Below are 21,710 nucleotides of genomic sequence, written 5' to 3' on the forward strand. Positions count from 1 at the left end.
CACGTTGTAAACTATTGTTGCTATCTAGAGAGTTCGTCAAGTGTATCAACTGTATCAGCATTGACACGGGACCTGTGTGAGGGTAGCTTCCAAAGACGAAAATAGTCGTTCTGTTACTTCGGTCTCCACAATAGCAACAATGTGTTTTGACTGGGAAGTAGCCTAATGGTAATGAAGATAATAACATCAAAATGTCTTACCTGTGGAATTCAAACTATCAGTGCTACTTAGCATATAGGCTCTCGCACACTCCTATAAATAGAAAAAATGCTTCTCATCGGCCGCCTCATAAAATGCCTAAAGAAAACTAACAGAAATCTGTTACTGATTTTCTTAGTGCTCCTGTGGTGTTTTGAAAATTAATCGTTAGAACCTCCTAGATTTACCTAAGTGAACCACTCCTACGCATCCAAGTGTTCCAAATTGATATATGACAATATCTACTTTCGATCACGTGTTTCGGGCGACTTAGACGGATTGCGCGTCATCTCGCCTTCCCAAATTTTCTCCTTCTGCAGCTCGAATCCAAAACATCTATCTATAGTACGGACTAGAGGAGAAAGATGTTTAACTCGGTAAATCTGGGCAACTTCTGCTCCCAGACGCGTAAAGACCGGACATCCGAGTTTGGCGACAGGACGGGCTGTACTTCTAATATCTACCTCCCTAGCTGCACCTATTATGTCCCCGAATTTTCCGCCGTCTCCTCGTTCCTTCCACAGGCCCCTTCGCGACAAATTACCTATCCCTATTCCACAAATCTTTCTCAAGTGCAACCGGTACGAGAGGTTTCCTACGGACTGGATCCTTCGAGCAAATGGCATCATAGAAGCAACTATGCATCCTGCTACTCAGGAGAGGATCTGGTGCACAGGGACTGTCTTCCGCCATCCACCATGACAGAAATACTCATGAAAAACGAGAGTGTGTACAGCCACCACCACCATCCCAACTCCAATCACCCCTCCACCGGCTTCTACTCCGGCGTAGGAAAAAATAACGTGCTCCCTCAAGGTTTCGACCGCTTTTTCGAGACAGCGTATTGCGGGGCGGACAATCAGCCAGACCATTGTTTACAAAAGAGCGTGGCGAGTAAGCTGGAAACTGCATCCCAGCAGCCTAACGCTGTTTCAAGCGAACAGGAGCAGGAAAAGGACCCAGAGGATGAGGAAGAACATACAAATTCGGGCTCATGTACCTCGTCCGCCACTAAGGACGGCAACGCCAACAAGAACAGCCACTCGAGTAGGTACCGAAGCTATAAATGGGGAAAGGTTAAGGGACTAGCCCGGTGTTTTGTCGGTCAGATTTTATGTGGGGTTTTATAAGCATTCAAAGGATTTTATTATAACCTACAAAGCTCTTTCTTCCAACGAGAAGAATTTTTACGATGGGAAAGCGCTTTGAAAAAAAGGGATGTTATACAGAGACGCTGCTATCCTAGAGTCTGTGAAATTTTAAGAGCGCGCTATTGTGACAAATGCTAACTTTGATCATGAACTTGCGTTAGACATTTTAGGGGATTTTCTCATTGGGCTGTCGAGAGTAAAAACCAATTGGGCAGAACATTGCTTTTGGCGTCCTGCGAATTTGCTTTTAGCAGCTTGCATGCAAACTAGCTAAGTTCCTACTTTACTAAAAGTCGTACTGTGACATCAGTCACCATGGAACTGGTGACAAAATAGCGTCCTATGTAAACCCTATGCCTGCTGTTAATAATGACCTCTCTCACGTTGTTGCATCTATCTATCTATCTATCTATCTATCTATCTATCTATCTATCTATCTATCTATCTATCTGTCTGTCTGTCTGTCTGTCTGTCTGCCTGTCTCTCTGCCTGCCTGCCTGTCTGTCTATCTATCTATCTATCTATCTATCTATCTATCTATCTATCTATCTATCTATCTACTACAGTAATGGCTGAGATCTTGTCGTTTTTAATAATCTCCCAAATACATTTTTAGGAAAGTTTGTGACTATCGACTTTGCGTTTTTTTGTTTTGTTTTGTTTCTGGTTTTGGTTTTGATTTTTCTTTTTTCTTTTTTCTTTTTTTTTGTTAGTGTCAGAGACCTCTTTAATACCGTTCTTTAGTCTAAGGCTTGTGTAAAAAAAAAAAAAACCTAACACGTAAAAAACTCTTACCTTTACGTAGGCTAGCTGCAAACTTTCAACAAGGTCTTGTGTATTTTTTTATTTCTATTCGATGACGTTTATGCTGAAGTGTACTCAAGTTTACACAGTAAACTTACATCTTATGACCTGTACTTGATGGTATCTGTGGCCCAAGTGCACAATGTGCTCTGCAGTACAGTTGTCGATATGTGGCTTTTAGTCAAGAGGGTTTTAATTTTTGTTTATTTTCGACAGTTAGAGTGAGGGATGATATTTTAAAGAATATTGCAAAACTACAGAAGACCTTTTCAATTAAAAAGTTCAGGTAAGGCATTTCTTCGCATGGATTACGCTGGTCTCATGTGCTAAGCGACCATGCTAAGCAAGCTAATAAGTTATTTTAAAAGCTGATACATTGAACACCTCAGGCTGGTTTGCCATACTGCCTACCAAGGCTGCTCTCCCGGGCCCAATGCAATTAGACAACAGTGATACTAGTAATAAACCAAACAATTATTCTCGTATTATAGGAATGCGTCTGCGGACTGCTTGCATTGTATGCACTGTCAATATGAGCAGTGAAGTCATGTCATTCTTTTATTCTGTGAACTGAAATATAAGGCATTGAAAGGTACTGATTTACGTTGTCTGTCTGATTGCCCTAAGGTACTCCTCGCACAAGGAAGAAGAGGTGTCCATACTCCAAATTTCAGATACGTGAACTGGAGCGGGAGTTTTTCTTTAATGTTTACATCAACAAGGAGAAACGGCTGCAGCTATCCAGAATGCTAAACCTTACCGATAGACAAGTCAAAATCTGGTTCCAGAATCGTAGGATGAAAGAAAAGAAATTAAGCAGAGATCGTTTGCAATATTTCTCTGGAAACCCTTTATTATAAACCAGCAACAACTTAATTATTTGTTGAGGTTGATTGTGAACTAGTCGTCTCCTCACTGTATGTTTTCATTTAGTTGTTGCAGTGGGAAACATGGTAAGAAAGATCTGACTTAAATCAGAGACGAAAATACATGAAAAAGACGTGGGTCTTCTCCTAACGAGCACGCAAAGCATTCGTTAGTGACCTAACAGTTCTAATTATTTGTGTTCTGAGGAGGCCAAAACTTGCTCCTTGTCATTACAGTTTATCGAATCATTTGATAGTGTTCACAGACTTCAACACGTGTAAATGTCTTCATGCATCACACAGATTTTTTTTTTTTGGGGGGGGGGGGGATACCATACCAATGTTAGACAAATTCTCTAAGTTGTTGTGTGTGGGGAAACTTTTAGTTTTTACTACTATTTTTTGTATATATGTAACATAAACTGTTACGCGATTCGGATTTGGACTTGAATCATCGGACGAACTCATTTCACATATTCGCCATACAGTTGTTACGTGTACAATCTTTAATAATGTGTATTCCTTGTACAGAGACTATGCAATATGCGTTTGTGACTGTAAATATAATTTTATTTTAAATTTCTTCCCATATCCCTGCTGCTATTTTCTTTATATTGCTCGTGCAACGCCGAGAGCTTTAATGATCGACTTGACGTTAATGTTAAATTATTTTCTTTATGCTCGATATTCACAAGTTATGCGACAGGAAAACTTAAACATCGCATTAGGCTTGTATACTATACATATATCAAACATTAAGAAATAAACGTAAAGACTTAAACATTAAACTGAAGTGAAGCTGGAATTAATTGCATCTTACTTTCATGTCATCTCTTTAACTCGCAAGAGCAGCGGTTTAACAATTATGTTTTTTTTAATCACTTGAATCATGCATATATGGAAAGATCAAAATCTGATGTATTCTCTCTTTGGCGTATTTTCTGTTAATGAAAGCAAGCGTCCAAACAAACTGTTTACTGTTTTAAATTGAGCAGTAACCCACACACACATACACACACAAACACACAAAGAAAGAGAGCGTCAAAATTAAGTGTGTGTGTGTGTGTGTGTGTAAGTGTGTGTGTGTGTGTGTGTGTGTAAGTGTGTGTGTGCGTGCGTGCGTTTATGCGTGTGTAAGCGTGCGTGAGTGCGTTTGTGTGTGTGGGGTCGCCTCTATCACCTTTTCTTCTGTCGTTTTGTAATTTTTCAAGAGGAACAGTAGAGGGAGAGCACGTGAGTCGCTGCAAACACCTAACTTTTGTGTACATCAATATGTATTGAGATAGAGCGACGGCACTGAAATTGCAACACAGGAGCACGGGAAAAGACAGAGGGAAAAGAAGTCCTCTTTTAGTGCCCACTAAATGGAATGGCCACTCTTGTAGTCTAGACACCGCCATAAAGACAGAACCCTTAAATGGCATTTTTTTCTCTTAATTGCACCGTCTGTTCGAGTGGAATGGCGTTCACTTCCGCAGTAAATAGTAAACAAGAAGACTAGCTGTTCAAAAAAGAAAAAAAAAACACTTTCAATATTTTAGAGTTGAACTTTGGTATACTGCTACACACTGCTGTATTCTCAAGAGCACCCTATATCAATCACACACTTCAGGCCCTCAGCTAAACCAATCCTGAGATTCGAAACTAATATAAAAATAATCTTCGTATATGCCTGAAATTTGACGAGGAATTAACAAAAGAAGAGCGTGCGATTAAAATTGAAGCCCTTTGAATTTTACAGGCCAGGACACGTGTGTACGTGCCATTCATGTATGATTCTAATTTGAGGGAAAATTGTGTGTGTGTGTTTGTGTGTGTGTGTGTGTGTGTGTGAGAGAGAGAGAGAGAGAGAGAGAAAGAGAGAGAGAGAGAGAGAGAGAGAGAGAGAGAGAGAGAAAGAGAAAAAGAGAGAGAAATATGTTTTGCCCTATAACGTGCGTTTATTTTTTGGCTTTTTGTTCAGCACTGTGTAAGTGTTTGTTTCTGTACATGCACACGTGAAATGCAGGTGTGTATCTAAGAAAATATGTAATTAAAAGTTGTCTTTGAACTTCAATAATGTCAAGGCCTTCACCTTCAACCCACTGCAATAAAGCAGAATCAAGGAGCCCCTGAGCCAGGAAATGTGTGCACCGGGAAAAAAGACTCAATGAGAATGGGTGGGAAAACGACAAGGAATGTGCAGAGAGTCCAACTTTGACCTCTCGCATTAAACTACAGCAGGTAACTTTGCCAGCTTCAACATGGCCTGTAAATGCACTTTATTGTTTCTATAAAAATGCAATATTTTCACGCTTGAAATGTTTTATAAGATTTGGCCGTGTAGGTTGAACTTAACTGTTTGCGTCCATGTTCAGGCGCAGTACCTAATTGAGAGAATCAACTCAGGTTTTCAGTCAGTGGCAAATTTAGCGGTTATTCGAATCTTCTTCTTTAGCTGGCATGTGTCCGTCATGTAAATCCTACGACGGCAATACAGAGTAAGCACTATTTCGTTATCGTTTTAACAGTTTCGGTCCTTCTTCTAGTAAAGTATTCTAAGAGAAAAGGTGGTTGCTGCTATCGGCTGTACATTAGTATGTCCGAGATTGTGAAGAGAGAGTGTGAGAGAGAGGAGAGAGAGCGTTTTTATTGGCATCGAGCTTGGGGAACATCGGACGAAAGATATGGAGGGGGTGGAAAGCAGGGGAGGGAGAGGCCCATAGTCAGGGATCAAGGCTAGAAGACTTCTCTTGTCACACCCACCAACCTTGGCCCAGGCTGAATGACGTCGGTAATTTGTCAGATTCCTCGGTGGTGCTTGGTCGGCATCCTAAAACACATCAACTCAACGTCCGCCTATAGTGAAGACTGGGGATGTAGGTCATTTCTAGCGCCTGGACACTGATGCGCGCGCACTTGAATGAATAACAACTGGATAGTCTAAATTTGGCTGTAAGTCGATGTGACTTATAAATATATCCTTCTAAAAGAAATCATGTTTTTTTCTTTTTCATTGTGTGACGATGGTCTTTTATGTGGCCATATTGTCCTGAAAACATGGCAAGCTTCGAGAGTGAAACGCAAGGGTAAATTGGTTATTTTTGGAACGCAGTGTTGTTTAAGAAGAGAAAAATTATCCAAAATCACAAGATAATAGCCTGGAGAGAAATTCCATCTCAGAGAAAATGCCGTCTGGCTTCCGATTTATTGTCGAATGTCAGACGTCGCACAAAACGACAAATTCGATCCAATAATATAGTAATAGCATACGTATACATATATAAAAACATCAAAGAATTGGGACATCAACGGCAAAACAGCATCAGAAAAATCTACTCTATTTTTTTCGCGTTTTTGAGGAGGTTATTCATTTGTCTCCTTATAAGGAAATACAAGTATGTTTATACTATAGGTATGTTTTTGTTAAGTCAATGCATTTAATAGTTTTACCTTTCGGAACTTTTTAATTTTATTGAAGATACGGACTGTATTTTAGGCCTTCCTTCCAAGGCCTTTACAAATTTGTGCCATTTTGGCAGAGTAAAACGCGCACAGATAAATAGACCTATTTCACTGAATGTGGTCCAATTTTTTTAGAACAACAACAATAACAACAGCAACAGCAATAACAACAACAACAACAACAACAATAAGAATATTACTACTACTACTACTACTACTACTACTACTACTAATAATAATAATAGCATTTTCAGCTTCTGCAGTGACAAAACCTTAAGGCTAAATGGTCAGGAATCTGCATCTACGAGTTAATAAAGCAAATAAATCAAATATACCGCATTTCGACTTCCTACTACTACTTGCTCTAAAGCTATACTTCCTTCCCTATGCACACCGATGTGATGAAAGCTGTAAATAACCTCGCCAGCGGTGTTCAGCAGTCATTTGTATGGTCTTTCATGATATTAAAATTTAATATAATGCTGATGTGCTTTCCGATTACCACTTTCTGATTTATAATTGTCTTTAAGACGTTACATGCAGCAACCATAAATTTCCACATAGCGCAGTGGGTGTACGCCTGTTTGGTGAGGGAAAGGGCTAAAACCTCGTTACTTCAAATTGTAAATATATTTCATGGCAGTTGTAATACAGCAGCAGGCTTTGGGGTCAGACCCTCTTTTATATATCCAAAGCGGGGAGAGGGCTACACATACCTGAGTGATTTTGAATTAACTCTGGACAACTTAGTGGCAGCCATTTTCTCCACTGGTCCAAGGGCCGTTAGGTTGTCCCCCAAGGATAACATCGCTTTGGCTTTCACTACATTATGCCTTCACGCGATGAAGTGTCTTTTACATCTAGCGATGATGTCGAAAAGCCCTCAGTAGCAGTTGCAGAAAAAAGTTATTGCATAAAAATGTCTTACGCAATGCATTCATTTCCCCCGTGCTAAAGTCTCAGTAGTGGCATGGATGGAAAGAAATGTGTTTCAACATAATTTAGGAACAGTGGAGGAATTAATGCGGTAGCCATGGAAATTGGTTTAAAAAAACACACAATACTGTTGCGTGTAAATGCAAACAAAATAAAAGATTAAAAAACATACATGTATAATTATGGCATGACGACCATTGACTCACATTTATATTAACATGGCGTTGGATTGACTTTGCTAGGTTACCAACTCAACAAGGTAGTTGTAAATCAGTGTGTAAGGAATTTTATTTTGTGTTCTTAAATCTTTGATCTTCTTAATGTTTATATGTGAAAACAACGCAAAACACCTCGAGCACGAATCCACAGAACACTCCCAAACAGACACGCGCGCGCGAAAACACACACACGCGCGCGCTAACAGAGAGAGAGAGGGGAAGAGAAAGAGAGAGAGGAAACTGGTTTGCATTTAAAAAGACAGAATTTATTATTTTAACATCACTTCGAGACCACCGTTTGATTTACAATTCGTGTACATTATTGACAATACAACACTCACACTCACATAATAGAGAATAAATGTGTCAGAGTATAGCATTTTATGTTTCATTTACATGGAAAATAATGGCTCTACTGTATATACAAACAATAATTTTTCACCTAATGCGATAGCGGCGCGATATAGCGTATCCAACTTTATCTGCTAAAATGTAACCCAGATTTCCAATTTATTCTCTCTTTATGAACGCGTTTAATATTCTAAGCATTTATGTGCTGTATAGTATGTAAACAAAAATGAAATTCAATGGTCAGGTGTAACTGCTTCAACATATTGAAAGACGTCTCTAAAATGTGGTTGTGCGTGTAATAATTTGGACATATTTATCCTAATTAATTGGAAGCTAAAGAATAAAGCTGTTCAAAAATACAAAGACAAATGCTAATAATTAAAAGACATTTGACATTTGAGGCAGAGCTATAGCAAGTGCGAGAAGTTGACAGACAGGCGTCTGGACCAATCAAAACAATCCAGTCAGTCTCGGGCAGGGTCATTGGCAGTGACCTCTTTGGCTGCGCACGTGAGAGAGATAGCATCGAGAGTAACCCAATGGCAACAAAACAGATAGCTTGCAAGTTAAAAAGATCTGATGCCTGATACGTTCTGGATGGCTTAGAGGCATTTTCATTTTTTTAATATTTATTTATTTGTTTGTTTGTTTATTTGTTTATTTAGACATTTCAGACTTCAAATGCGAAATCGGGTTTGGCAGTTTTCTGGTTTACATTATTATTTTACAAGTAGGCCCTACACATTACAGCGCAAAGGAGATAACCACGTATTGAGGTCACAAAACAGGACAGCAGATTATTCACAGAAAATCCTAATCCACAGATAATGTTTTCTTTTAATACAATACATGTAACTGCAGTATGAGAAAATCTCACCAAGACTAATAACAATAAGCAAATTTGTTTTAAATATATGATGAAGATTGAGAAGAAATGACCTTTTTCGGGGCGCTCTGAAAACTTGTGAACAAAGTGTGTGTGTGTGTGTGTGTGTGTGAGAGAGAGAGAGAGAGAGAGCTTCGGCGTGTATGAAAACAAAAGCAGGATATCAGTCTCTTAGAAAATTACGCGGCAACGAGTTGTTCTGTAGTACCGACAAATACGGTACATTTATTTTAAATACTTTTAAAGTAAACATATTTGTTATTAGAGACACAAAATACAATTCGTTATGCAGTTCGTTGAAAGAACAAGTGAATGTCTGTTACATCTTTCATTCCCGAATGGAAATAGAATATGTATTTGTAGGCTACATATATGGATTACTTCCTGTATGGCGAAATAAATTAAGAGTTTCGCAAATTATATTACATAACAAATTCTAGAAAGGTATCTGTACGAATGTTGGCCAATCTGGACTAGTGCAGGACAATGTACACATTATTTTAGAGTTAATTTAACCTCTGTGTTTGCTCTAGTAGAGAGCCAAATGGGCATATTGCATTGGAGATTAAAAAAATACAAATTGAATTTAAATTAAATAGGCCATTAATGAAGAAGCGATAAGCAAATTTAAATTTGTACCAGAGAGACAGTGCTTATTTCTATGAACATACAGAACGAAACGGGGTCATACCTATCTGAATCAGTGACTTAAAAAAGTAAATAACTTTACCAAAACATGTTTATCAGTGTAGAGCTATAGAGTTGAAAGCTTACAAGAATAAACAATTTTGAACAAATAAATCATGTGGTGTATCGAGTAATATAAAGATAACTAAACTAAATCGTACTGTCACAGTTACAGTTAGTTTCGTCATCGGCGTTTACTATCAAATTACTCTGATAATCAGAATACGAACCGCGATGCTAATTACAAGAAATATGACAACAACACACCTGGAAAAGGAACATACCTGAAGAAAATGCATAAAACGACAAAGTTGATGTTCTCATAATCGATGAAGAGCATAGACCTATGTATCCCCGAGTGCAGAGAGTGCCTAGAGAGTGTCCAGGTCATAAACTTCGGTTGCACTGTCTTCCTTTTCCGGTTGCCGTGCACTACTTTTGTGATATATGTGACTAATTTACCTTTTCTTGCATCGCCTTATGTCGCCTCACGGACTAGTCGTAACACAAAGACAAGTAAGTGGTCTTTGTTCTCATTTTCTTCTTACCTAAAAACGTCGACTAGATGGCGCCATTGTTCCATGCTGCACCACGTACGCAAGACAACTTGACCCCAGTGACGTCAGCATAGTCTTAAGCATCAAGGCCACTTCCAAAACCCTATTGGTCTGAAAATCACATGACTCGGCGCCTTGCATCCATAATTATGTTGCTGATATTTTTTGCCCCCCCAAAAGATGTCAGCGTCCTACTGTACTTATCCTCTTCGAGAAAAGCAAGACTGCTCGAAAACAAAAGAATAATATTGACAATTAAAAATGTCATGTCCAAACAACGTTGCAGCAAGTTCGTTCTTAATGGATTCTTTGGTGGGAGGAACGTCTCCGTACAGAGGTGAGGGCTATTCCTCTAATTCAGGAATGTATATGCAATCTACGACTGATTATGGCTGTTCCATGATGAGGAATTTTGGTATAGTTGGTGAATCTGTCTCCAAACGGAACGAGCTACCACCAAGCAGTCTACCTCTCAGCAGCTATCAGCACTCGCATTACCTGTCGCAGCGGGACGTCTGGGCACCGGGCTCTAAAACTTACAGGAGCGTACAACCTGTTGCCCAGGTTTTGCACCCATGTTCATTTCCAACTAGTAGCGTCAAAGAGGAGGCGATCCCTTGTCTGTACCAAGCTGATACTGACAGAGCAAAGGATTCCACTGAGACCTCTAACTATATCCGACTAGGAGACGGCATTAGCCGCTCGGATCAAAGCGCCGCTTCAGCCCCAGAGTATTTCCGAGGAAGCCAGGTGTATGCGGGCGAAAGGGTGCCACAAGGAGATGGGTTTGTCACCGATTTCCCCTCCATGCCCAGGATAGCATCGTCTGTAGAAACACACATATCAGATTCATATGTTAAAAACAGCAAAGCAAATCAAGAGGCGGTGGAGGAGGAAAATAATGCTGAAGACCTGGATAAGAAACAACCAAGGACAGAGAAGCCTGTCCCAAAAACTGATAGTTGCACAGATGATTCTGACAGCGAACTGAAAGGTGACACTCTCTCTTTTTTCTCTCTCTCTCTCCCTCTCCCTCTCTCTCTCTCTCTCTCTCTCTCTCTCACACACACACACACACACACACACACTCACACACTGTGACACGGAAAAACAAACGCATTCACAAGGAAAAACAGAGACTGGAAACGAGCACACCAGTAGCCCAAGCACAGAAAAGGTTGACTGTGTTAGTTTTATTCATTGTGTACCAAGGGAAATGCGAATTCAATATCGTGTTTTTATATTAGGCCGTGAATTGATGGATGTGGATTATTCACCACATCCGTTTATTTTTGCCGGCAGGCTAATAACATTCCTTAAAACTCCCCAGTTGTTGGTGTTTATGATCACAATTGTATTTAACGCCTTTGCGTAAAGAGAGAGTGCACTTAGCAACGAAATAAACAGGCTTACACCAGTGGACTGTAAATGCCATTACACATATCACACACACACACACACACACACTCTCTCTCTCTCTCTCTCTCTCTCTCTCACTCACACACACACACGCACACACATACACACACACACACACATTTATAAAATTTCAAGCCATGAATTAAGCTGCGGCTATGCAGAACAAATACCAGTTGATAACGGTAAAATTTCAAGAAAGTCTTTGATCTGACGGAAAATGAAATTGCGTCTCAGAGAGACAAACTCTCAGCTGAGGCGAGGGCACACATATCCTCTTATTTATCGGCCAGTGGCCCACCTCAGGTACCACAGCTGGACAGTAGAAAAATATGGTATGATATAAGATCTGGGACTAATTATTTTGATATTTAGTTATTCATTAATAATATCGTTGTTTTCATTATACCGCTTACTGTTTCCGGCCTGTTTCTGTAAGTAATGTCGCACTTATTTTAAGGAATCATACAACACGAATTTAGTTAAAGCAGCATGGGTTTGAGGAGTGTTTTTACAAAGAAATGTCATCAACTTATACGATTATATATTATACGAACCACCGCAACCCCCTCCAAATACCGTTTCGATTTAATTACGAAAGCACGATTTCTAAAAATTTGAGCCAAAACTATACACGCGGATACTTACGCTTAAAAAATCAAAAATACAATTATATTCAATTGCGTTTTTATAAATGTGATGGACTCTTTCGCTTTAGGATGCTAAATACCTCAAATTATCCAGTCAGGACAATGAATTTGCATCATTTTTGGAACTACAGTTTCAGCCCGCTTTTTCGTCTTTCACTTCGGTCATTTTTTTGGCTTTTACACAAAATATATGCCTTTAATTCTGTCTCTTAAAATAACAATTAAACCAACCTAATAGAAATCAACTGTTTTGACATTACATGGTCTTCATTTTTCGAAATGTGAACCTAGTATTCTGTCAGTTGTGTAGAAACAGTTGTGTAGAAACAGTGTAAAAACCGCTGAGGGTAGCCTGAATAAGCACAAGTAAAAAAGGAAAGAGAAATGAGCCTGCGTCTTTGGATTGTCTTACTGCTCCAGTTTCATTGACGGAGGCAGTGACACTGACCGATACACTTGTATTGGATATTAACCTGAAGAGTCTTTGTTACGAGTAAATGCCAAAATATTTACTGATATTTCGCTTAGCGTTATCTTCAATCTGTGATTAGAGAAGTGGTCCGAGGTTGAGTTGACTGAATGTCTCTTCATTTATTAAAACTTGGAATTGGCTAAAAGTAAATGCATGTAATTTTAAAACTATGGTACACTCTACGGTTTGTAGTACACTGGATGAATTAAACCCTTGCTTCGAGTCTTTCTTTTTTTACGTATGGGAATGAACTCGTACCATGATGAAAATTACAGATAAACTTGAACAAGTCACATGTATTCAGCTCAGCAGGTCACATAGCAGGACCTAAAGGCCGAAATGAGTCTGGGACTTTATTAAAACAGCTATTGCGAGAATTATTTCCAGTAATATAGATGTTGAGAAGTAGGATTTCTTTTTTCATTTAAGCGCTTAAAATATCATTGTCCTGCATCAGCGTAGGCTGACTATAATGAAACGCACACATTAGTCTTTGCTTCAAAGCGACCACTGTGTTCATGTCCGTTTTTTGTCTACCGTTTCAGATGACGCTAAATTAGAAGAAACAACGGGAAATTGGCTTAAAGCTAAAAGTGGACGCAAGAAGAGATGTCCATATACCAAGCATCAAACTCTGGAGCTGGAAAAGGAGTTCTTATTCAACATGTACTTGACTCGTGAGCGCCGCCTAGAGATCAGCAAAAGTATTAACCTGACTGATAGGCAGGTCAAGATATGGTTCCAGAATCGGAGGATGAAGCTTAAGAAGCTCAATAGGGAAAGTCGCGTTCGGGAGCTAACGGGCTATAATTTCAACTGATTGATATAGCTATACAGATAAAGACTCTGACTCTCTCTCTCTCTCTCTCTCTCTCTCTCTCATCCTGACTCACCCCACTACTCTTTCTTTCTTTCTCTGTCTCCCTGTCTTCTGTGCTCACGTTCTCTCACAAACACATGCATTTTTAAAGAAAGACACTGGTGATAACATGAAGTTCATGAACACCACGGCAACGAATAAAATGGGCCTAAATCGCCTTTACCTTACAAAAAAGCAGCATTGCATACGTGCCACTGTCACGGGATGTGGACATTCTGTGTTAATAGTATTAATGTATTTGTGTTGCTCGTTCAGTTCCACCACCTTTAGCTTTCTTAACAATGAAATGTCTTCATGTGTTAGATTAGCTTGTGTGCTATTACTATCGTGTCCTCGCCAATGCGTGATCTGTGTATTGCATGGCTGCTGTTTCTTAAAATGTATTTATCAATTTGATGTTAAATAAAACTGGGGGTTGGAAAATATAATGCTTTAGTATCTCCTTCCCCTTGGCTACCCTCTTTGCCATACAACAAAAAATTAAAAAGAGAGTGTAGAGTGAGAGAGAAAGAAGTGAGAGGGATAAAGATCGTAGCAGTTTCAATATACTGTAAGTGGGAGACCCATAGCGTTGATTTAAATATTATCCAGGTGACCACAGTAAGTCAAGGTCATAAAATCGTAATGTCAGGACGGTCTTGGAAAGCGCTGGGGGTGGATTTTATGATCTGCAAATATAATGTGCCGCTGCAGTAAAGATGCATTAAAAGGTGAGTGGAGGAGGGCTAATCCACATAGCCGAGACTGCGGTGTGCTGGCCTCAACAACGGTGACTGCGGGCTTCCTCGTTTCTACGGATATAGTAACCTCTCTGTTTGGAGTAATGGGGCGCTGTGACACAGAGGAATAAACATGAACGAGTAACAAATACCAAGCGATAATAGTCTACTGGAACATGCGGACGACGGTAAACAGACTTCAACCTGAAGAAACTGAAGGTAGGACAACAGGTCATTACTTCTTTCCCATGTCTTTTGCTCACTTGAAGAGTGAGTTTTCTCGCTGCGTTGTTTGACAGCTCTTTTGGAGCCGTATACCGAGGGCGATTTGATCTTGTTTGCGCTGTTGTATTGTAGATAGTCTGTTGCTTCATGGACTTTGGTCAAAGCACTTGATAGCCTTCAGTTGTTGCTCTCATCGTCCTAGTTGTTGGTGTTGTTTCCATGGTGGAAAACATTATTATTATTATTATTATTATTATTATTATTATTATGTATTTGCAGGGTAAATAATATCATGCGTTCCCTAATCATAATATCATATGTCCCTTGATTTCCTAATTCGACAAGTCTGATTTTTTGTATATTGTATTTTTTTGATATTTGTTCACTGTCATTTACACATTAAGGAGCCCGCAATGCAAATACAGGCTATATAAGCTCTGGTGTCATATGATTTTGCTGTCACGTTTTGTTCAGATGTACAAAGGTCTTCTCTTGTAAAACAGCAGTGTATTGTTGTAGTGTTTTGGTGTAAAATAGAAGAATACAAATAATACTCACTTTATAATTGGAATTACTGTGAAGCATAATAAAATTCTTACTTGTTTTTAGAATATTTGTTGTTTGTTTATCCTTCCCCGTGGATAACGCCGTTACGCACGGCTGGTGCGTGGTTTAGGTAGTTTCATGTTGTTGGGGTTGGCTTCCTGGCTCGACAACAAGAAACTGCCTTGATTACGTCAGTTCGTCTTCATCAAGGGCGACAATTGCCGTTAAATTACACCCTGTGCAGTGAAGTCCTGGCAAATGGCATTGTAAATGAACTGAACGGTTACAGCCACGGTGGGCTCTTTTTCTCCGTTGCTCGTTTTTATGTGGTGGGCTATAAAAACAATTTTAGGCTCTCGGGGGAGAATGGGCAGTAAACATCATGGGGTAAATTTTGTCTGCTCTGGCGTGCTGATCATTCTTTGATTTCTAGTAGTGGATGAGAGTATTTTAGTTTATCTGAAGTTTACTGCACCATAAGATGTAAGGCGGTCGGACATTTGGCCAGATTGACTTCATAATGAGATGTAGGATATGATACAGAGAGAGAGAGAGAGAGCTGCATAGATGGATACATGGATGGATGGATGGATGGATGAATATAGCCTACGTCACAACATGAACAGATTTTTCACCAAAGGAAATTAGTTACTTGCAACAGTTACGAATAAAACATGTAAGCACCACAGGACATGCAGGCTATTAAATGCTGACTGTACTCTGTTCATACAAATTAAATTACTGTGGAAAAAAGGATACTTTTAACTTGCGTCTGTTTGTGCGCAAGTGGAAACACCATTTTAAATTACATGATAAATCGATATTTTTACCAGTTACTTACTGCAAATTTGTCATTGAATCAGAAAAGAATATTGAATCATCAGAATCACCACATGATAGTTTTTAAATTGGGTAAATTCAAGTGTCTATGCAAGCGTTTAGTTTTCTATCGCTTTGCCGCAGTCCATCACCACTTTCCACGTAATGTAATGACACATCATTAGAAACACACAACAAAACAAATTCTGACGGTTTATCCCTTATTAACAGCACCAATCCGCTCTGCACTTTAAGCGTCGTCTTATGTGTAACTATATTAGAGGGATGGAATCCATTTGCACATGTTAATATGATCAACTTAAATGCACCAGAAATTGAAAAGAAATTGGAAATTGTCTATCATGGATTTCCCTCGATTGCAGAATTCAAGATAACAATAGCCAACACATCCTTGGATTTAAGTTCAAAGTAATTAGCTAATACATACACACATCCATCCGTCCATACATACATACATGCATACATACGCACATACATGCATGCGCACGTACAAACATACCATACATACATACATACATACATGGCAAACATTCACATTTTGCACTGTATAATATGAACTCAAAAGTTTCCACACAGTCCGAGACACCCTCTAGCCTTAAAGGCTAACATTTCCGAAATAAGAGTGAGATCATTCTAGCAACTTTAAAGATTTATTTATTTATTTATTTATTATTATTTTGCCCCCAAACCGGATATTCTAAAGCTTAGTGCGCAACCCAATTGCAAAAACGATCAGGGCGTGGTGGTTTATGGTTAGCATACTGTAATAGATAAAATGTTATCAAAATAAACGTGCATTCCTGCTTAAACGGACGAAATAAATGTTTTAAAAATGTCAGAATTAAGGTTATATTTAGTATGCGAGTAAAGACTGAAATTTGGCTGGGGTTTCATTAAGAGGGTAAACCCATCTGTGGGATATTTACTATTCAAAATCAAATATGTTTTATAAAATTTCGTGCGGCCTTTCCTGTGTTCAGAATCACAATCAAATGCAGATGAAAACGTTGTACTTTCAAGCTTAGTTCAAATGTTAGTGGCTAAATTCAGGTTTCTGAATGGGTTCATCACACATTTAATTTACGCTACGGTGGGAGCGCTGGGACAGCCTATTTAATTATTTTGTTGTTATTTAATTGTTATTGTTGTTGTGTTAGCAGCAGAACCTATTTTGTGTTCAAGGAGCAGCTTAATATCTTGTTTGTTATTTTGTTTGGTATAACTGTGCAGTCTCTTCGGTGGGAAAATAGGAGACGAGGATTTCGCCGTTTCAGATTGTGTGTGTGTGTGTGTGTGTGTGTGTGTGTGTGTGTGTGTGTGTGTTTTCTTAGCCCACTGCCTCCCTCAAGATGTTGTGAGTCGGGAGGAGACAGTCTGGAATCCAAAGTCATTTTCATTCAGTTGAGTGAATGGAGAGCTCCTCAGGAATGCGTCACCAACAAAGCGTTTACAGCACAAGCAATGGCCCCCACAGGACACTGCCGCCTAGCACGCGGATATAGCGGCAATTTCCCTCAAATAGCTTAAGGTTACATTGCCCTCAAAAAGTAAATTGACTTTTGGGACCAGCAAGTTTCATAAACTTTAAGCTTAACTTTAAGTGAAACTTTAAGTTTTAAACATAAGCAAATGCTCACTTTGTGGTATAAGATGTGACAACTCATGAAAATAATAAAGAAATAGGTACATACACCATACAGGTTCAGTCAAAATTGTAGCAGATTAGAATGCATGCACGTGAACGCAGTTTGATTCTTAGCATTCTAAGACAAAGTTAACCTGATTGCAGGTTTTGCTGGTTTTACATGACGCTGGCTTTTCGTGTTATTTGAGCATTTGAACGCTGTCCTTTTGAAGCATTTGAATGATACACACACACACACACACACACACGCACGTGCACAAATCTTTGCTGTATTCACAATAATATGTAGAGACTGAGAAGCGTGGTTGATTAATACACATTGTTAGAATATTTGCATTGCGTAACAGCACACCAGATTTCTCAATCTGTTCGTTTTTAATGCATGTGTCTTCGAGTGGTTTCGAAGGCATTCAAAACAGACTATCTAACGACGTCTATGGCCTCAGTCGTATACCGCTGTCAGTCAAGTACGAATATTGAGTCTCTCTCTCTCTCTCTCTCCCTCTCTCTCTCTCTCTCACACACACACACACACACACACGCACGCACACACACAATATGATGCAGCATATTTCAACTATTTATGCACTAACCAAGCCACTTGAAACATTTCCTGAATTTCTAATATCGAAGAACATGCCATGGAAAAACGGAGTCGCACTATTAATGTAAGAACGATTATACTGTGATAATGGCAATGTTTACAAGCATTAACAGTTAGCTATTTTTCATCTGTTGAACACTTTAATAGTATGAAGATATAAAACTATGTATGATGTCTGACCTAACCATATTTTGTGGGTGCGCGGTTGAGTGTGGCGCCGACGTTCTTTTGGCTTCACTTGATGCTTAAGCGTTCTGTTAGAATATATTATCGAATTCATTCAGCAAATTTGCTCGCATAAGTTGCATGAGCTGGACGATTTCCCAAGTATTCGCAGAGATGTATTGCCTCCTTTTCTATGCACAAAGCACGTATGATAATGCGCATATGTGTTTAGATTTGTGGGAATTTAGATTCACATAAATGTTTTGCTTTTTTATGTGTGTGTGTGTGTGTGTGTGTGTGTGTGTGTGTATGTATGTGTGTATATATATATATATACATATATATATATATATATATATATATATATATATATATGACTGGACTGGAAGTCGGACTGTAGTAATTCTACACGTGTTATCTTTATGTTTCTTCAGTTCTCTTCCGTCAGTGAAAGAGCATCAAGCACGTAGATTTTTGAATTGATGTCATTTCCATTTCGATTAAGACACCTCAAGGATTAGGAAATTAACTGCTTCTAAAGCACTCTACATGACACTGTCTTCAGTGCTGTCCAGTTGTCCGTATTTTGATTCAGTTTCCTCCAATGAATGTCATATGAGTTTAATTTCAGCCAGTATTCTGAACTGATAAAGCCCCAAAATATCGGTCGTGTTCACTCGTGCCTGCAAAGGTGAAGGCCATGAAAAAAGTATCTGTCGAGAAGACTTACCCTTAGGAAGCAAATTACGATGTTGACAATTTACCTGTATTAACAGTGCTTGCTGTTGAAGACGTGTGAAGGGAAAATCAGTGATGCTTAATGGCCTCCGCATCTGAGCCGCCATCAATGGCATCAATTAACATAACTGAAATCAAAATTGTTAAGATGGGCAGCGTTTAGCTATTTTGATATCATCATCATCATCATCATCTGTAATACCCAAATACAAAGGTGTGATTTGTTTTACTAAGAAAATTATTCGACGGTGATTTGTATGATAGTCCACTATGAATTTATGTATAGTAGCATGTATGTAACATTTTCATTTAAACACGCTGACTGTAAAATTTTGAATAACAAAAAATTAAGAAAGATTTAATTAGGCTGCCTAAAAATTTTAAATGCTAAATCACCGATATTTAGGAGTTTATCGATCTTCACGTTTCATTTTGCGTACTTACGTATTATGCTTGTATATATACAAGAGAGTAGACTACAACTAGCAAACGCCGACTTCGAGTGCGTGCCCAAAATGTATTAAGATATCATCTAATTATATGAAGAGAAAAGTCCGTATGCCTAGTCTGTGAAATTATTTATCAGAGAGCAACGTGAGGACGCAGCACCTTCTGATTACAAAGACTGGAATTGGTTCCGGCCAATTTATATAAATATGGCTTCTTATGTTAAATTTAGTCTGTTCAGAAGGCCCTTCTCAAGTTATCGTAGCATTTTGCATTCTGAATAGCTTACATGAAAATGTGCATATGAAATTGACGTAACTCCGCCTGGTAAACCTAATTTTTGGAGACTGATGTTTAGAGAGACAGTGGTGATTTTGAGAGATTTTGACGGATACATAGAACTGTTAAACTGTAACATATCTCACTTATTTTGCTGTTTTATTTTCAACTAAGCTGTCACTTCTTCGAATGCGATCTTTAAATAGGTTTTCAAGTCATTTCAAGTACAGTAAAGTGAACCAATGTCTTTGGCAGGTTATAATGAATAAATTCTCTTGGCTATCTGTCTTATTTACATATTACTTATTTCTCCTTACTGCAAACAATGTTCCATCGTAGCTATGTTTTTAGAGAAACCGCAATAAGTCGCAAATTCATGAAGAACCCAGTTAAATTAAAATAAAATACAAAGCGACGACGATTAAAAGCATTCATTCTTCTTTTATTAATTCTGATGCAAATATTTCAAAACAAAGAACACATGTGCTCGAAATATGAAATCAGTATACATCAGCAATGACACTGTAAACGCATGAAAATCAATTGAAATCGCGCACTGTGAAGAAGCAGATAAATACTAGATCAGAAATGCTACCTAATAACTATTTGCTCGTAACTTTACAGCTTTGTTGTTTGATCAGCAAGAAAATAGAAACAAGAAATGTTCTACGGCTTTATATCAAAGCCCTTGGCGGGTATCGTTGTGTGTATTAGAAACACACTGTTTAGGCCGAAGGGAATGCAGTGCCCCAAGGAGACAGGCAGATGCATATTTTAATCTACGTCATATTCTGGATAAGTGTAGTCCAAATAACTCTTATTATGTTATCCAGCTTCGGTGGTGGCGTAGAAAGGTACTATCCATCATGGCTAATGATTTATTTTTGCAGCCCATGGGCTAAGTTTATTTTCGTCTGTGCTCTAATTTCATCTCTAAACCGAATGTAAAGCATCAACATGGTTTCAAGCTAACGTCAGGTTATTGCTAATGCTAATGTCCTATTAGCTGTTCTCTTCATCCCGACTGCCTTTAGGTTTGGGGTCATTTCTGGTCCTTTTAAAGTAAGAAAAAGAAGCAAAAATAGGTGTAAGCCTTGTAACAAATCCTTTCGATCGTCATTAAAATGTTCTAGATAATTGCTTTAAAATGGATGGCAGTCTTCCCAGAGGAAAGATGCCAAAGTGCAGCACTGCGACATGTAAACCAATTTAGAAGAAGAAGAAGAAGAAGAAGAGGAAGAAGAAGAAGAAGAAGAAGAGGAAGAAGAAGAAGAAGAAGAAGAAGAAGAAGAAGAAGAAGAAGATTTATCCAAGTCAAAGTGGCTGCTATGGAGCGTCACATGAAGCGTTCTTTTATTTGAAATGGTTGTTGCTTTTCTCCTGATCCTACTAAAGAAAATGAGACAGTAGTGCTGTCTGCGAATATCACTAAAATAAAGTCGGTTATAGCTAATTTACCAATGTCAAAAAACATTATAAAGGCCAAATTACTATTTTTATCTGTTGCCTTAATCATTGTATTGTCTGAAATTCACCAAGACAGTTAAAGAAGCCCGACCTCAAGTGGCCAACACGACATGGGCCCAGCACTGACAATGACTGCAGACGAAAGATCGCACATTGCCATGAATCAAATTCGAATTGGATTTCATGTTAATTTTAAGAAATCTAAGTAAATAACCAGCAGCTTAATTTAACCCTGTATCCCAAGCGTAATGCTAGACGGACAAATTTGCATTTCACCGTGCTTTTACTGTAATTGTCATCTTTGACTTTTTGAATATTTCCTATAGTTTTATGACGAAGTGGGTCATATTTAAACACGCAATTACGATTTAAATAAAAAATTGCATTGTAATTATTTTATAACAAACAATAACAAAACAAACTATCTTTGCATTGCCAAGGCCTGAGTCTGGTGTAGCCTATATAATAAAAAGCATCCCAACTATTCGGAAACGTAGCGAAGTTGTTTTTCTTTTCTTT

The 21,710-nt window shown here is 38.6% G+C and overlaps 2 protein-coding genes across 2 annotated transcripts; both read left to right on the forward strand.

Annotated features, from left to right (window-relative positions):
- Positions 1–430: 430 nt before the first annotated feature.
- On the forward strand, positions 431–3,013 carry hoxc11a (homeobox C11a). The gene is given in 3 exon segments (XM_030768948.1): positions 431–456; positions 458–1,245; positions 2,781–3,013. Coding segments are annotated over 3 exon segments (1,047 nt in total).
- A 7,346-nt stretch (positions 3,014–10,359) lies between these two features.
- Positions 10,360–13,456, forward strand: hoxc10a (homeobox C10a). Its single transcript, XM_030768988.1, has 2 exons — positions 10,360–11,062; positions 13,182–13,456. Exons 1-2 carry the CDS (start codon positions 10,360–10,362, stop codon positions 13,454–13,456), a joined length of 978 nt encoding a protein of 325 aa, XP_030624848.1.
- The last annotated feature ends 8,254 nt before the right edge of the window (positions 13,457–21,710 follow it).

Source organism: Chanos chanos, chromosome 3 (assembly GCF_902362185.1).
Source record: "Chanos chanos chromosome 3, fChaCha1.1, whole genome shotgun sequence".
Classification (NCBI taxonomy): Eukaryota; Metazoa; Chordata; class Actinopteri; order Gonorynchiformes; family Chanidae; genus Chanos; species Chanos chanos.

Excerpts from the sequence above, each read along its gene's own strand:
- hoxc10a (XM_030768988.1), top strand. The coding sequence starts at position 10,360 with ATGTCATGTCCAAACAACGTTGCAGCAAGTTCGTTCTTAATGGATTCT. Across the intron at positions 11,063-13,181 it reads TGTCCCAAAAACTGATAGTT|ATGACGCTAAATTAGAAGAA; the intron begins GCACAGATGATT and ends CTACCGTTTCAG.